Raw genomic sequence first — 17,997 nt, forward strand, 5'->3', positions numbered from 1 at the left:
TGGAGAATAAGTGTGAAATTACAAACGAAGATTGCAGTCTGATTATATATGTAATTTCTGTAATGTATTTCTATGGTGCTGCAGAGCTAATTATAGATGACTCTAAACATGCTGTTGCAAACTTTTAAAACATTTATTTTCGTGCTCTTGAGGAAGCCAGTACCAACTTTAGTAAGGTGTACTGAATTACTGACCTAACAAATTGTAACCACAGCCTGCTGTATGGTATTGACATTATGGAATGTAATGTCGTCTTTAGAAGTCATTACAGAATTTAATTCGGGGCATGTTGAACTTTGATATTTACATTGGGTGGGATACTGGTTCCATAATGCACGAGACACATGTTAACCTGTGTGCATAGCAAGCAACTGTTGAAATGTTTTTTGTCAAGGCCGTAGTAACTGCCTAGTAAAGTCAAGTCAGCCTTTTTTACCATCTCCTGCTGAGGGAGCAGTGAAGGCAGATGTCTGAAGGCTTGCAGGGAGTGGCACTTAATATCCTGTGCGGTGCAGTGTCTGCTGTGAGGCGGGATTCCCTCCCCAGCACTGCTGCTGGTGTGCGGTGTGTGTGCTGCTCTCTTACGGGTCATTTAGGGGGATCTGCTACCTCAGTTGCTGAAGTCAGAGCATCGTCTTGGGCAGCTGCTCAGTGCAGCAACGTGCTAAGACCGTCATGAGGAGGAGCTCTGTATTCTAGGAGAGTTTAAGTAGCCAGAGTAAATGATAATTCTCTGGCTTTTTTCCCAAAGTTTCTCTTTTAAATCCGTTTGGGAAGTGTGAGTCTTTCCTGCTCCTTCATAATTTGTGGCATTCTGTTAGCCTCAGAGTCTGATGGAGCAAGAAAGCCCTTCTGGAGAAAAACTGATCTGGCAGTGGAGGAAGTTAAGAAATGCACACTGTGTTGCTTTGTCCTTCATCGAGAGTTATTGTTAGGGAGAAGGCGTGCAGATTTCTGTCCCTGTTGTGCGAATACAGACCAAACCAAAACAAAGAAATGCCTCCCGTGTTTCTGAGATGAACAGAGTTGATACAGCCAGCCTACAGTTTTATTTAACTCCGGCTTTTGGGATGGGGAAAACCGTATACTGTCAGCGGAGCTAGAACAATGTTGCATTATATAGGCTTTTGCTGGATAGTAGATCATTCAAAATCTCAGAATGAGAGGTGAGGAATTATTTATGGAATGATCACATGTGGATCCTATATCCAGGGTGGTAAAAATCTAGATTGTTTGATAGATTTGGTGATGGTTTAGACGTGCCACTCAAATACTTATAGGATTTTTCCTAAGCACAAACTAATTAGTTTGTTAAGCTAACACAAATATTTAACATACTGAAAAATAAAAAAATACCTCTCCTACTGGAGAGATTCTGTGGTTTTGAGCATAGAATTTCGGAAATGCCTTCGGACCTGTGTTCCTACTTTGGTGCCATAATGCATTGGGATGTGCTTGCCTGTGAAATCAGCTGCTGAGAAGTTCTGCCATTTTGGGAACGTACTTGTTCAAGAAATTAATCTCCTGTTTAATCTGGTTTGATACTGTAACTTAATTTGTTTTGCTGCTGCAATAATTGGCTAAGGTTTGATTATTCATAAGGATAGCTGCAATTGTAGCTCCACGGCTAATTTCAAGTTCTGTAGAAAACTCCAGCTCCTTCAGCTTTTTAATTGACCGCGTTATTCTGTTCTTATTTAATTGAGGTGGTAAATAATCCCCTTGAAGAAACTGAGACCACTGAGAGAGATTAAGCCTCTACCAAGATGAATAAAAACTTAAAAGGAAAGATAAACACATTAAAAATTAAAAAGCCCTTCAGTATTGAAATAGGTAAATCCTGATCTGTACTGGCATGCAAAGCTAGATTTTCAAACAAATTAATTTGTTTCTGCACATTTTTTTTGTGAATAGAAAATCATATTTGCTTTAGGAAAAGAAGCAGACATGCCGTTTCATCTTTGTTCATGCACAGTGCAAGAGCTGCTGGTATGCAGAACAGTGCTTTGAGTCAGTTTTGGAAGATCGTTGGAATTTATAATCCAGAATGAAAAAGAAGTCGTTTCTCAATGTCATATATCTGCATGGTGGATTTGTTGTTGTTGTTATAAAAGAGGCAGGTTTCATTGCAGGAATACAGACTGTCCTGGAGTCTTTTTTACATGATTTGCTCTATTACTGTCCTCTGAAAAAAACAAGCAAACAATCCTAGGATTGTGCTGGAAGCATTGAAAGCCATATTATGGTTGTTTTTTTTTGCTTTTTATGTGGTGCATTGGAGTAGCTTCATCCCAGAAGAGAACAGCTTCTTATATTATTCCAAAATAAATGGCAGCGTTCTGACAGGATTGCACCCAATCTGCGTACCACACTCAAAGATGCACAAAACAAAGCAGCCCGCTTTTTACATTGTATGGTTGCAGTTTAGGGAGTGTCAGCTGGTCCCAGCAGAGGGTCGTGGCCAAAATGGCTTTTTTAGGTTTGGCTTTATGCTATGAATTGCTCTGCAAGAGCTCTACAGTGAAAACGAGATGCACAAACTTCTGTATTGCCAGTCATCGGCTTGAGTAAATTAATAACGTAACACCATCCATAATGGAAGAACTTCCTGTGGCTGCGTGGATTTGGATTTCCTTAGTCCCATTGACTAATACCAGAAAGTGTGATTCAGTGAGTCCAAAATCAGTGGTACCAGAAAGCAGCTGGTTCACGTACCTAATGATTGTGTCATGGTTTCTGCCCATTTTGAAATAGAATACATTCACTTCAGTCACCTGTGAGGAGGCTGTGAGAAACCTTGTTGATTTGTCACAAGTGATTCATTTAAACGACCCTGCAAAAATGAGGGAACATGGCAAGAAGTGGCCTCTGTTTAATATAGTTTGCTCACCAGTACCTTGGGAGAGATCATGGGAACCATGGGAGTGTGGTTTAATTGGATAAAATATTTTTTGCTGAGTACATGTTAAGTTCGGGAAAGACATGTCTAAAATCTCTCCACGTTCACATAGTGCATGTTTAAATCATGCAATTCCTGCACATAAATTAGGTCTTCTGAATAACGTTTTATAAATAAATAATAATCCCCATATAGAACTTTAAGCATCCTAATTGTCATCGTTAAGCTGCAGGAGTTGGCTACAGAATGTATCAGTCTGACCTTCTAGCCGGTTCCTGTTTATTTGCTCTCTCCCTGGCCACGAGTCTTCTAGCTGGCGTTGCTGTCAGACAGTTTCTCATTCTGAGTATCTTCTGTCATCATCCCTCCTGTCCCGATTTGCAGCCAGCCTTGTTGGCTTTTCTGGGAGGGATTTTTAAGGGTGACCAAGCTCCAATGGGAAGCTCATCATTAAAATGCCTGATCTAAGGGGTGCGTGGATCAGAATCACAGCAGGTGACCAGTAACGTAAGCCTCTACCCACACACTGATCTCATTGTTTTTCAAAATAGATGTGTGTGCTCTTCTTGTTTTTCAAAATACCCTTTTTTATTATTATTATTTGGAAAAAAATAAGCTCACTGATTTGCCTTCTGTTTACTTTCCATAACTTTCTTTGAAGATGCCAACAGAAATAGCTGTTTCTCAATCCATGTAATTACTAAAAGAAGCATCAATTTTCTAAGTCTGCCAGGCTTTTTTCCCCTTCTAACTAGCATGCTTTTACCCATTAATAGCACTTTTTAAAGCTATTCCAGAGTCAGCACTGCCTGCTTTGAAAGACACACTGCTTCCTACGCTCAATTTTTAAAACTGATTTTATTACACATTATATTTAATATAAAACGAAGTGAGACACTGGCTAAAAAGACATTAGACATACTGAGAGACCACTTAGGCTGCAAAGTCAGCCACTTAAAGGCTAGGAAATGCTAGAAAAAACTTGATTTTCTTATGCATTTTGAGAATAAGAATATGAACAAGTATTCTTTGCAGTTTTTTGTTTTTGTTTTTTTTTTTTTTTACTACTTATGTGCAGATTGAGAACTTCTGGCGGATGATTTTGTCCAGACAAGGCTGTATTTACACAATTCTGTCAGGAACAATTTGTTTGGCTGTGTTGAAATGCACAGGTATTGCTGCAAGCAGGAAGGCATTAGATCATCCCACGTGTAAGAAGTAGCTGATATTTTTGAGTGAGTGTAGGATATGTTTTAAAAACAGCTTTGGCTCACATTCATCTTCTTTGCAGAGATACGCCTTATTTCAGAAATTGCAACTTCCTTAGAGGAAATTGGTGAAATTACCCTTTCTGCTACTTCAAGAATCAAAACAAGCAATGATCCCCAGCCCAGGCAGTCATCCGGCATGGTTATTTTCATTTTGAATGGTTAAGGTTGGGCAAAGAATGAAGGAGCTGACGTATCTTTCAATGGGGAGGGCTGGCCGACTGCATGCAGTGCTGTTGCGTGTCTGTTAGAGAGGAGCAGATTTAAGCCAGTCTGCCTGGTGTGAAACGTGTTGGTTGTGCCCGTAGGTGCTGCCCTTACGATGCTTGTGAATGCAGTGATAAGGGAATTACTGCGTGTTTTAGTAGCTTGGGTGTCTCAGTTGTTGTGCAGATCCACAAATGGTTGGGTCCTAATTTGCCAAAATTGCCTGTCAGTCCTTTGGTACTTTTTCCAAGATGCGTTTTGGTTACCTTCAAGAAGACAAACTGACTCTTGAAAAGCCATCAAATATTAGCATGCTGCTGCCGGAGGAGAAGTACTTAGGGTAATTATGCTCTAGAGAATGAAACTTGGAACGTTTGTGGAGGAGAGAACAGAAGATTGCACTAAAACTACCTGCTAAATAAGGAAACAGTGTTAGACAGCAGGGCGAGTTTGCTGCTTTGCAGTTAGCTCTACATAGTGGAAGAAAGTATAAACAGGAAAAAGCAGGCAGTGCCCTGGGACGAGATAAAAATGGCTTTTTTGTGTGTGTGCTGTCAACAAGTGGAGACGACTCACAAGGTGCTCTGCAGTGCAGCAGTAGAACGCTGAGCACAACCAACTGTGCGACTGCAGTGAGTCCCTTCTGAGAAAAGTGCGTTCTGAAGTGTAATTCAAGATGAGACCTAATCACAACGTGTCTGTGTGTCACCAGGTCTACTGCTGAACTCTGCCTATTCTGTGTGCCTTTTCATGCCCAAAGCAGCTGGCTCCTGCAGGAGAGAGCAGTTGATGATTAAGGCTTGAGCGTGGTATAGGGCAGAATATTTTGGGAAACATGGCTTGGCAAGAGCTCAAGGTCTTCAGACAAGTTGCCGTTCACTTCTTCTTTGTTTTGTTTGTGGAATGAACCACATTTCCTCATTCAGTGTAAATTCTGGTTTTAAGATCAGCTGCCAAGACTAGGAGAATTTTAGACATACGCATGCAAATACATTAATAAAAATAATTTCCTAGGTGTATCTAGAGATTTATAAAATAATAATGAAGATTATGCATTCAGATAAGTAGAAGATGAATGTAAATTAAAACTTCTGATCAGGATGGTTTGTGGGTTTTTTTTTTGTTTGTTTGTTTGTTTTTTTGGTTTTTTTTGTTTTTTTTTCTTTATCCATAAATGCTGGGAGCATGCAAAAATAATAATTATCACTTGTATAAAATAAATTAGCAAGAAATTTTTTACTCCAATCTAATGAATTGACTCACTAAGAAATACTGAACAAATAACTGTCCTAAACTACTTATATTCACAAGGTAAGGAGCAAGTGGAGGTATTAAGGACAATTACAAGGAGACAACAGCAGGTGAAGTGCTGTAGGCTACAGGACAATGGAGTGAGTGTTCTCCAAGAAGGAGAATTGCTTGTGTGCTCTTGGAGCCTGGGGAGGACATCCTTGGCTCTCACTGTTCATGTATTTCATCCTCCTTTAGAGGAACAAAGCATCAAGGATTCAACCCAAAAGTCTTCAACTTACCTTGTTTGTGTATGATGTTGACAGAGCCCAAAACTCTGTCTCCTTTGGGATGAACCTCCTCTGCAACAGCTGGAGTGTCAAGACCTACTGAGTAGCCCACTTTTGGACTAACATATAACAAATTATTCTGTTATCTGTCCCTTGGGATTTTATAAGCAAAACTGCATTGGTTGGAATGGTGAGATTTAGTCAAGGATTTAGCTATAAATAAATAATATTATTTTATATGTTTTATTAGAAAGGATTTTCTGGATCCTGTTCAGTGCATGTATTCACATTCAGAAAAACATCAAACTCCATTTTAAAAAGTGATTTTTGCTTTCAGTAATCTACAGTAACACAGTTGTAAATATTGCCTATAATTATTACTGGGGAAATTATGTAGCTCCATTCTGATTTCGTTTTATACTAAGTAACTCATTTTGTCTTTGCTGATGCTAGAATAGATATATTTACAGGTGGAAATGGTACTGCTTTTAGCTTTTTTTTCTGTTGCAGTGTGGAAGCCGAGCTCTTTTAGTTTCCTTGAATTAGAGCATACTCCCAGCTCTCTGCTCCCATGTGAAGCCCTCCCCATATCTCCTTCATGTTACATTCAGCTCTGAGAACTGGTAAGGGTTGGAGGATGCTGTGTCAATTCTGGCTTATGTAGTTCATCAAAATTCGGGCAAGCTTCAAAGCTTTGTGTGCCAAGAAAAAGATGTATCAGCTTAGGTAGATACGATCTGGCTGGCAAACTCATACTGTCTCTTTCTTTTTTGTGTTTTACCTCCATGTTATTATGCTCCTTTCATCGTACAATCTAAAGCTTTGCCTACAAGGCTGATGTGCCTACAGCTGCATAGGTCAGAGCTCCTCCTTTCCATTTTCTGAGATGTAAATGTTTTAGTTTTTCTCCAGTCTTCAGGTTTGATATGGAGTATATGCAGGATGGTTTATTTAAAAATTCCCTAAGATTTTCATCCTGTTACAGCTAACCAGTGATCCTGAGATATTTTGTATCCTGGGGAGAAATCTTGGCAATGTCTTCTGATGCTCTTTCAGTTTGAAATCTCCAAAACCAAACCTTGGACCATGAATACATTAAGTGCCTTCATTTACAAAGGTTAATTCACAACTTTTCAGCTGTCATCGTTAGTGTCTGAAGCATCATGTTTTAGCTGGAGTCTCTTATTGGAAGCTAGCCTAAATTACAGATTTTCCAGTTTAGTAATGTGTTGCCAGGGCCCAAGCTGGAAGAACTGGAAGAAAATACACGTTGTGCTGGTGTATAGATCTCAGTTGCTGATCCTTTTGCCTTTTCAGTTGGTGCTCCTTCTGCCTCATTCCTCCATAGAAGTTGCAGATACGTGCATAGGGCCTGTATTGATACCTTGAAACTCTGTGTACTTTGCAGGGAGCAAAGCAATTGCAAGTTTCTAATCTCGCTTTTGTTAAGCTTAAATATATTTAAAATATTTATTGCTTTAATATAAGGAAGCCAAAAGCTTTGGGCTATTAACACTAATTAAAAGTGCAGTCTGCAAACTCCTCCACAAAAAAAGCTAGCCAGAAAGAAAACCATTCCAGAACAGTGCAGTTCTGCCAAAACCGCCCTCATCTGATGAAGTCTCTTCTAAAAACGTATATCCAAACCCATAAATGTGTTGGCATTATTTTAGATGCATCGATCTAATGTGATGTAAATAGAACATTACTTCCATAGCAGAAGTTAAGGGGGTTTGCTCTTGCTTTGTCTTGAAGGAATCTCTCATTCAGTGAGCAGCAGCTGGGGCTCAAGGGCTCTGTCCATGGGTGTGAGCAGGGAGGGAACCCCCTGCTGCAGCTCCATGCTCCATGAGGAGCTCTGATGAAAATAACATGCTTTGCTTGCTTCAAAAGCAGAGCTGTAGTGCTGGTCCTTTGACTCCTTTATCCCTTGTCAGCATGAAGTAAGGATGCAGGAACATCACCCCCAGAACGTGATACGGTCCATTCTAGGAAGGCATTTAATCATCATAATCACACATCACTGTGACTTTTCATTTGAAACTAGAAGCTTTTTAATAGAAATGCTGCTTTTTTATCTGCTGTTTAAAACTTCAATTCTGTGTACTTTTCATTGTGGCTCTAAAGCTAAAAATTGCCAGGTTATTCTCAGTTATGTGAATAAAAATCAGTCAAGTACCATTGTGAAGGCTGCCTACAATACGCTTTTGTATTTTTTTTTTGCAAGCAGATCCTCCCTCGCCTGTTTCCTTTCTTGAATACTGGCCGCACCTCATCAGTTTCCCCTCTCCTCCTGTGGTTTTTCATTTGCGTGCATGCAGAGAGCAGCTCTGCGAGAACAAGCTCAGCAGAAGCAAACTGATCCCAGCCCTCAGAGGTGCTCGTGGCCATGCAGCACTGCTGTCAGCTGCCTGAAATGGAAGACTTGGGATGAGAAACACCCAGCTGCAAGCACCAAGGGCACTTGTGTTGCTCTGAGTGTGGGAGACAACAGCTCTTGTGGGGGCTGAGCAGTTTGCTGTGATTAAGGCAGGTGGGGAGTCTTTACTGCTGAACTCTCTTCTGCTTCCTGACAATTTCTTTGTCCTAAGAGTTGTGAAAACTGCATCAGTTTATAGACTGGTTAGGCACCATCTGCACATCCGAGTAAGAGAAATTTTCCTTAATGAAGCAGTGAAAAGCTATATGAATAGGTATAGAAGACTTGTTTTGATTTCATTATTAAAAGCATATTTAGCATGAAAATTCCTTCTCATTTTTTTCCCATAATAGCCCAGTGCTTCAAATAAATGTCAGATAGTTTTCCCTGTACTGGCAAATGTTGTGATTTGTAAGTCTGCAGGAATATGTTGAGAAACTGAGCACTATTAAGATGGCAAAAACTTTTCAGTTGGTCTTGTAGTTTTGTAGGAGCACTGCAAGGGCCTCGCAGTAGTGATATGTAACTTAGCATGTGAGGAAGGACCTGCAAGCACAGAAACCTTGCAAAGTATTTGGAACTGATTCCCAGAGCAGCCTAGCTGATCCGAAATATCAGTTCTGGCCTTGCAGAGGCTGAAGTCCTCCAACTGTTTTTGAGTTAGGAACAGATAATGATCACCAAGAAAAAGCCTAGAGAAAGATTGAAGCTTGCAGATAGAATGATTACTCTCTACCCAAAAGAAACTGCTCGAGTGTTTTAAAAAATAATAAATAAATAAAAAATCCAGGCCCCGTAAAGCAAACTCTTTGAAACGGTTTCCCTGAGGGAGATGGTCCACCATCTGGTTGCAGCTGATTGTAGTTATACATCACTTTCCTCTTTGTCTGAGGAATGGAATAGGTAGTAGTAGCTGCTTCATATTTCTCTGTGGAGGGCATCACGTATGAGGAGCTGTAAGAGGTCTGGTGGCTTTGGGCCAGGTTGGTGAGTTAGAGTATTAATCTAATGCTTTCCAATGGCTCATTAAAAAGGGTAAGTAGGAAGGGAATTAAGTACTTTGGACTTGTGAAGGGCAACTTTATGCAGACAAGGAGAAATTGTCAGGTAGTGATTTACTGTTGACTTCTGATGCCTCATAGCTGAGTTGTGTATCGGGAGGAAGAAGCATGCAGGCAGATTCCTTAGGGCCTGCCTCTCTTGAGGAAGAAACAGCTTACAAACTGTGCAATGGCACTTCCAGGAAAATGTGGTTCTACCTTCGGTCAGCTCCAGTTAAAGTTACTGACAGACCTGCTGTTTGATCTTGTAGCTATCAGCGCAGGTTTCTTTTCAATCTTTCCTCTTTTAAAGCTTCCCTTTGGTATAAAGAAGCAAATTCTTAGTGATAAAGGGGAAAAATATATTTTTAATAGGAGGATTATATACACCTGTGAGAGCAGCCTTTCTAATTAGTGCAAAGTATTCTCTCTGTGGAGAATTTCAGTCCTGAAGTAATTTGAGTATGGCTGATTTATAAGTGCATTGTCAAGAGTCTGAAACCTGAATGAGGTTTATGCTGTAAAGGGTTGTAAATTACTGAGTTTGTCTACATATTTAGTCTGAATTTGGAGGGCCAGATATTTATTTTGCATATCTTGTAATTGTTCTAAACCTCATTTGAAGTTTGACCTCAATATTTTTTTTTCTATCCCAATGTGAGAAAATTATAGTAACTTGTGTTTTTATTTTAAATAACACTTTAAAAATATAGAATAATAATAAAGATAATGTAGAATAGAATAACGTTTTCTCATTAAAGGAATCTTCACTGTTTCCATGTGCAGAAAATGTTTAATGTAGAGAGATGGAATTCCTCTACATTAAAGAAACATTTCATTGTGATTAACTGTTCCCAACAGAAGATGCTGTTTAAGTTTCTTTGGGAAGTTTGTTGCAACCAAATGCTGATTTCCCTTGAAAACTGTTTCCAGATGTTGACATGTAGAAGCGTTAAGTGGTGCTTGTTTACAAAGTGCTCTTAGTTTTTCAGTGTTTATTTTGCTGAATGGTGTAACTCAAACTTTGAGTGCAGAGCATTTTATCTGCATATCATTTATTAGTTAGACTGGTAATATTTAGAAGAGTTACCTAAGTTTTCAGGTGCACAGCTTTTTTGGATTGAACCTGGAAGCAGCAGGTTTCAAAACTATGTGAAAATTGAATTTTCAAGTCAGTTAATTGAACATCAGTTCACTTTATGGTGCAACACAGCAGCATAAAGTGAACCAGGGTTGTCGCAGCGCAAGGAACGTCAAAATGGAGATTGGACGAGTGGAGGCTCAAGCACTGCGTAACGGTTCAACCAAAAGGAGCACTCTGAGCAAAGTGCAATTATTTTTGTTCAGGATATAAATGAAGTAATTAGATATCTACTCTACCCTGTGCAGCTGTTGCAGTGCACACCCTCTTTTGCTATGTCTCCTTGACATAGTTTTTGTGAAATTCTGTAGGACACTTGATCCCACTCTTAGACTTCCGTGCCATTGAGTGCTATTTAGCAGAGCTCTCCAGCAAGGTCGGTGAGGAATCCTGCTCCGTAGCTGGCTCTACGTCACCAGCAAGTTCCCAAGATACAGTGATTCACTCAACATCATTCTGGGCAGTTTAAAATAGGAGTGAGCCAGATCCTCCACTTGTACAAATTGGTGTTACTATATTAAATTCAGACAGGCCTAATTATAAGTACTTAAGCAGTCACTGAATGTTGCACAATCTATTGCTTTTGTTGAGTGTGTGCTCACCCATAAAAGTGAGGTTATGCAACTGAGCCCTATATGAATACGTCTCTGTCTCAGCTGCTAATTGAAAACAAACACAGTAGGATTAATAATTCACTTCTCAGGAATTTCTGTATCATGAATTATGAGGGGAATCTACCAGTTGCATTAAGAAAGATTATTCTGTTGCAATATTCATAAGTCCCAATGCTAATGACTGGAGGTCGCTAAACAGGGAGAAATTGGACTAGTGGAGGGTTTTGTTTTTCTCAGTTGCTATGGCTTTCAGGCCTCCTGCAGCATAGAAAGCACTTCCCAAGCCAACACAGAGGAATTTGGTAGCAAAACTACTGTTGACATGAAAAGGGGAGGATAGACTGTTTTGATGCACAGGAAATGTGGTACTTTTCTGTCTGGTACCTGTGCTTTTTCAGTTTAAAGACTATCTGTGTTTTGTAATAGGGGCTTAGGAAATTGTCTTTTCTGTCTTTGGGGAGGAAGTTGCATTCTGTCTTCTTAATTACTTGGTTGGAAGATGAAAGCAGGTGCCCCAGGGGCAGGGGATTCCAGGAGGTTTGGAATTTTTGAACCAAGGAACTTCTAAGAAATGGCATATTATGAATTCTGATTTATCTTGGCTTCGCTGAATGCTGCCATCAAAGACATTTACGTGGATGCATATCCTGCTCTCATCTACTTAGATGCTGTACTCTGCTCTGAAGTACCATGTACTGATTTTGCAGTCCTGAATGTACATATAGAAAGTAAATATGGAGACAGTTCCATTCCTTTTGGATATCTGATGGTGGCTGATACCTTGGACTTTGTTTTACTGTGGCTTCCATGATCACTGCCTAGGAAAGAGTCTTCAAAAATTAGATGCTCTTTTCAAATTAGAGTATAAAGAAAGATATGTGGAGGATTTTAAAATCTTCTCTGAGAGATAACACAACAGGTAAATGCACAGAGAGGCCAGAAGATTGATGCTTGGTCCAGCCTTCCTGGTAGCTATGCCAGTTGCTATTTAAGCAGTCCCAGAAAGTTCCACTCTTCTGCTCTTCTTCTACAGCTGTCCATTGTGGATCTCAGGTCCAGGAACTGTTGCACTTTCCATAACCAGGTGGGTGGGGTGCAACTGACTTGCAGGCAGGAGTCAGGACCTGGAGCAACCCTGTGCTGGAACATTGGGTTGGGACCGCTTGGGCAAGCAGAGCCCAAACACTGCAGCCTAAAGTGGGTAGTCAGCTTGCTGCTATTCATCCTCTGTACGGTCCATTTTTCTTAGGCATCTTTTATTTATCTGGTAATAGAAACTGTTTTTAGTGTTTGTCAGTTCTTTCAATATACAACATTTTAGTTTCATGGCATGCAATGCGTATACCTGTATCTTCTATAGAACAATTCACTGTGGTCCAGAGACGACTTTGGGGCATGAGTATTGTTTACGGTGCTACATATAACCCCTGGCTTTTCATCCAGAAAGGCCATGCTCCCGTTTGGTGACAGCAAAATGATGTATGTTTGCTCTTTAGTGTGTGGTCTGTAACACTTGTCTCCATGATCTGTTCTGTGCAGCATGTTTTACTCTGTGCAGTTCCTGTTTCTGGATTTGCATCGTGTCACTGCCTTGCCTCAGGACAAACCTGAATGCAGCACTGCCATAAGTCATGATCTTCAGTTCTGAAATTTCTGAATGTCCTTCTATATCCATAAATCCATCTATGTATATATAGTTTATAGACATTCCTCATGCAATTATTTCCCTGACAGTGGGAGGTTATTTGGACTTCTGTACATGAAGGGCCTTTCTGCACTCAGAGTATTGAGCTCTACCCCAAGTCTCTTGTGGCTGTTGTGTGGAAGAAAGATAATGTGGAAGAAGAATGTTGGTATGGAGTAAGACCAAGTTCAGATTGGACATGAAAGTTGAGTTCATGGAACATGAAGTGCTCCAGCTGCGTCAGGAGTGCTTGTATGCACATGCCATGGGTATTGGTGTGTTTTGGGTGATTTCCTAAGGGGATCTATAAAATACTAACTTTTAAAACCCTGCCTATTCTTCTTTCTAATCCCTGTAAATTTTCTTCTGTTTCAATTAAGCATGAGGAAAAATAAATAAGTAAAATAAGCGCAAGTTTCTCCTCAACAGGATAGACTGAGGAAAAAAAACAACTGCTGGTGTGATTTCACGTGGTACTATACAGGAGGGAGTTGGGATGGAGAGAGCAATGTTGTAGATGTATAGTCACATGGTAGAGCTCATATCTTGTTAGACAGCAAAAGCCTATGAGAGCTTTGCAGCAATGGGTCCTGTAAAATGAAAAAGAAATAAGGATGCAAAGTATTCATTCCCTGGCAACATAATGTGTCAGTGAGAAAATCTTTTTTCTTCCCCTTGAAATTAAAAAATGAAATGGTTCTGTTCTGCATGGAGCTCTCACATTCTCTGCACAGCGTTTGCAATTACTGCTGGAAGACTGAAGCGCACTGAACTGGCGTAGCTCTAATTGTAGAGCAGTCCCATTCTCACTGAAGTACTTTTAAACTATATTTAGTATGTAATTGAGATGTTCTAACATGGGCTATTAGTCCAAATACTAGTGTAAATGAGGCAGAGAGTATTAAGATGCGTTTAAAGATTGTCAAGCAATGCCAAATAGATCAGATGGTCTTGCTGTGTCTTGCGAAATGGTTCTTATCTTGCTGAGGGAAAACCAAACCTGCATAACATTGCATGGATGTGCATGCTGCTGGGGGAACCACATTCCCCTGTCTCCTTCGTGCTTCCTCCTCCCGAATGCTCTGTGCCCACAAAGGTGAGGGCGCTGAAGCAAGAACTAGCATGGAACCATCAGAAAAGGTTCTCCCACAGAGTGAGGCTGGAGGGGAAGAGATGTTGGTGGGAAGGTCGGTGCTTTGTGCCCATGCTGGGGTGAACACCCTGCTATACTGGCCCTGCTGTGGAGTAGAGCAGGCCTGGGACTTGGCCCTGTCCTTCCTGTGCTGCCAGGGCGATACAGAACTGATAAGCCCCTGGTGACAGGAGATGGCTCATGGTACACATGGGCAGGGAAGGAGAGGAAAGTGCCAAACAGAAGGTGTCATCACGTGCCAGTTTTGTTCCAAGTAAAGCATGTTTTGTATAACCCAGACCTGGACAGATGATAAAATGCTTGTCAGAAGTACGTGTTTTTGTTAAGCACTGCAAAGTTCCTGGAACATGCTAGCACTGTGTCTGTAGTGCTTACAGAGCTTTATATGGACTATTCAAAATATTCGGAGCATAATACAGTAAGTTTTATATTCCAGAGACAGGATTTTCTGTTTTATAGCATTTTTCACACTATGACAAGCATCAAAAACCTAAAATTATATTAAAATGGATAATTAATAAGTTCAGCAATATTTTGTGATCCAGGAAGTAAGCTTGACTAATATGGCTTCTACAGATTCTATATATCATGAGACATGATCATATTTGAGCAAACTCAGTTATATATCTGAGACATTGTGGTGCTTATAAAATAGACTAAGTGCAACACAGTATGCCTTGAAACTGTCCTCAGTTTGGCCAGAAGTCACTGCAGACAGGTGAACCCCTGTTATGGAAGATAGGGCGGTGTTTTTTTCACTAATGTAATAATCATGTGTTGCAATTTTTCCTTCTAGGAGACAGAGCTGCTCGATATCAGTCTTGTCAAAGATGCCAGATGCGGAAAACATGCCAGAGCTCCCAAGGTAGGCATTTCTGCTGTGTGATTACTTGTTGCATTGATTACCTAGGCAAAACAGAATATGAATTACATGCAAGAATTTTCTTATAAAACACTCCTTTAGATAATAAGAAATGTTTTGTCTTTGCTTCATTTATCGTAGTTGCTGATAAGAAGTGCTGTGATGGTTGTGCTATTGTGACTGATGCTGTATTTAGAATGGTGATGGAAGCTCTGCTGGCAGTGAGTGAACAGAACTGCTGGTTTGTCTGGTGCTGTGGTTAAACTTGCTTAAGTTTCCAATTTCCCTGATGGCCAGGAGCTGATGGTTGTGGAGCTCCATGTTGTACTTGGTATTGCTTATTTTCTTATTTGAATGCCTCTTGAGGACAGAAAGAGGGATTTTTTAATTATTAAACTGTTCTCAGAGAGGTCAGGATATCAGTTCCCTTAGGCCCTCTCTGATACATTGCATACTCGTTTGCTGTCTTTAAAGACAGTAAGTTGTAGACACATGTTCTCTGTGGTGTTTTCATTTGGACGGGAGCGACACATGAAAGAGAAAAAAAGAAAAACAACAACGGAGTGCACAGCTCTGGAAGCAATAGTGTGCCTTGGGGCATCGCAGGAATGATAAGGAGAAAAGGAGACCTCTATAGGGTCCTGACAGTATGGCCTGGCTGCTCTTTAGCTGCAAGCCTGTGAGCTTGCAACAGGCCAAAGCAATCCTTTTCCTGCCTCCATCCTGGGAGAAGCACGACCAGATCGGTGGGCTGCAGCTATACCTGAGTCTGCCACTGTGCTCCTTGCACCCAGCCCCAGGCCAGGGGACAGCCCCATGGGCACCTCAGGGTGTGAGGTACACCATGGCAGTGGGAGAGGTTGCTTCTTCATGCCAGAATGTAACTGCAGTTATCTCTGAACAGACTGTTCACATCTGGTTTGCAGAGTTTTTCATGCAATGTTGGCAGCATTCTAAAGGCTGAGTTATAATTGAAATGCAGCAGAAGTACTTTATGACATCCACATTAATACCAAGTGAGTTCACCATGATTAATGGTTCTATGATGAATAGCAATAAAGTATTAACAATTGCTAGAACATTATTTTAAAATGCTACCCGCTTTACAGAGGACATTCATGTTCTTCTAACAAAATGTTTTTAGCTAAAATTTATGCATAGCTATTGCCTTGGTGACTTTTATTTATTAGGTTATATAAAGGCTGTTTTTGTTGCCACACGTTATGGATTGACAGCGGTGGTGTTAAATGAAGGGTATGAGAAAATCCTGACTTTTAGGGTGGTGAAATGCACCACCTGTGTGAATGAGTTTGCTTTTTGTCATAGATTTATGTGTGGGCAGAATGGAAACAGCACCTGGGTTGGTCGCTGATAGAATTTTGCAAGTGATATGAAGCAAAAAGCTCATTTTGGGGCCAGTTGTGCCTGTTCTGCTTTGAGCTGTAAGGTGGCTCAGCAAGAGTGAGTGTTACAGAAGCCTTGTGCATGTCTTGTACACAGAAGACACAGCTCATGCAGCAGCAGTAGGAAGGCTTGGCCTTAAGTCAGTCACTGGCAGCTTGTGACTGCATGGAGGTTTCTAGGAATAGCTTGGTACGGTGGCTTAAGAGAGCAGCATCACTTCTGAGTGTTACTTGCCAAAGTTCCAGGTTTTAGAGACTCATCCACAGCTGTACTTTCAGATGGAGCAGCCCTGGCACTCAGGTGAGCATAAATACTGAATGATGTTTCTGGATGATTTCTGTACGGGAAAGCAAAGCTGTCTCCATTAGCATACAAAGAGCTCATTCACGATCTGCTCACTGTACAGTAAAAGTACAGTGTATATTGATGATTGTGTTGTGATGATGAATCTGAGCTGTATCCAGCATGGTGGGTCTGTTGGGATCTACTGGTACCTGCTGAGCATCTTGCCTTGTGTAAAGTATGGCATCCAGCATAACTTCCAGACAAGGCACAGAGTTTTAGCTGCCAGGAACAAATACTTCTTGCTGCTGTGGTACCACTTCACACATTTCATAGCCATCCCAGAAGGTATCTTACATTGTCTGGTGGGATCATCACTGACAGCAGAACTTGCTTCCTTTATTTGCCTTTCCAGATGGAATGGACAGTGTGTTGTTGTGCGCTGGCGGAGCTTTCACTGTACAAGAGATTTAGGTAATTTTCTATAAATTCCTCTGCCAGCCCCCGCTCTCATACTACTGTACAGTTTTTATACTATGTTAGGGGAGTTCTGCCAGTTTGTGCTGATTTTTCCATCTATTTTCAGAGTTTTAAGAAGGAGTGGATTCTATATGTGGGTTGTCATTAAAAACTTCAGAAGTTCGTGGGAATTTTTCACCATTATTTAGTGTATTTCTGATACAGTGTTACCTTTTGATAGAAGTGTCATCTTTAATAAGCTTTGACTTTTCTGTTAAACATAAAGCAAGCAATTCTTTTTTATTTTTCTAGCATACTAAATTTAAATGTGATTAACAACACTCATGGCAAACTACCTAGACTGTAGAGGTACACTGTGTCAGAAGGCCATCAGCAAGTAGTGATTTTAAAGGAATATAAGTAGCCCTTGTTATCAAAAACACTTTCTTCCTCTTCACCATGTGGAATGTACACTTCTTTGCCATAAGTCACTATCCACCAGTGAACATTTCTTTGGTTAGCTTCATGAACGTGCCAAACTTTTGTTCTTTTTGATGGCTAGCAACAGTCTGTTCTCATGCTGCATTCAGGGTATCTGCTGTACAGCTGTTGGCATTGCTAATTTCTGAAAAGCAGAGAAATGCAAAGGGTTTTTCAGATAGCTTATCTTTTAGCCTTGTTGGTTGGCACTTAATTTTCACAATATTTTTCCATAAGTCAAGAGAAATTTTCTGATCGTTGTGTCTTCTAGTCACTACTGTAACAAAACTAAATACTTTTTCATTCTGGAGAAATTTTCCTCAATTAAGCAGCCAAGTGCTTTATTCTTGTTTAGGAGGTATAGTACTCCATTTGATCCTATTTCACATAGTTCCTAAGTAATTATAGATACCCAGGCAATCAGACTGAAACCCGTTAGAATAGCCCGGCTCTAGATGATGGCCCTGGAGCCAAGGTCATAATCTTAGAAGTGGAGAGTACTGATTTTCTGCACTGTCGCATTCAGGGGTCCTGCAGTGCATCTGTGGCTGTCGCACTTCAGCTT

The 17,997-nt window shown here is 40.5% G+C and overlaps 1 protein-coding gene across 4 annotated transcripts in view; it reads left to right on the forward strand.

Annotated features, from left to right (window-relative positions):
* The window catches only part of PLCB1 (phospholipase C beta 1), a 369,568-nt gene that overhangs the window by 90,715 nt on the left and 260,856 nt on the right, over nt 1-17,997 (forward strand). For all 4 annotated transcript variants that reach the window (XM_042829898.1, XM_042829908.1, XM_042829913.1 and 1 more), the window contains exon 3: nt 14,742-14,810. In XM_042829898.1, coding sequence (XP_042685832.1) covers nt 14,742-14,810 — 69 coding nt within the window. The remainder of the gene's footprint in view (nt 1-14,741; nt 14,811-17,997) is intronic.

The sequence above is a fragment of the Centrocercus urophasianus genome, unplaced genomic scaffold (genome assembly GCF_019232065.1).
Source record: "Centrocercus urophasianus isolate 14NV4802_14NV808 unplaced genomic scaffold, USGS_Curo_1.0 seq_10, whole genome shotgun sequence".
NCBI lineage: Eukaryota > Metazoa > Chordata > Aves > Galliformes > Phasianidae > Centrocercus > Centrocercus urophasianus.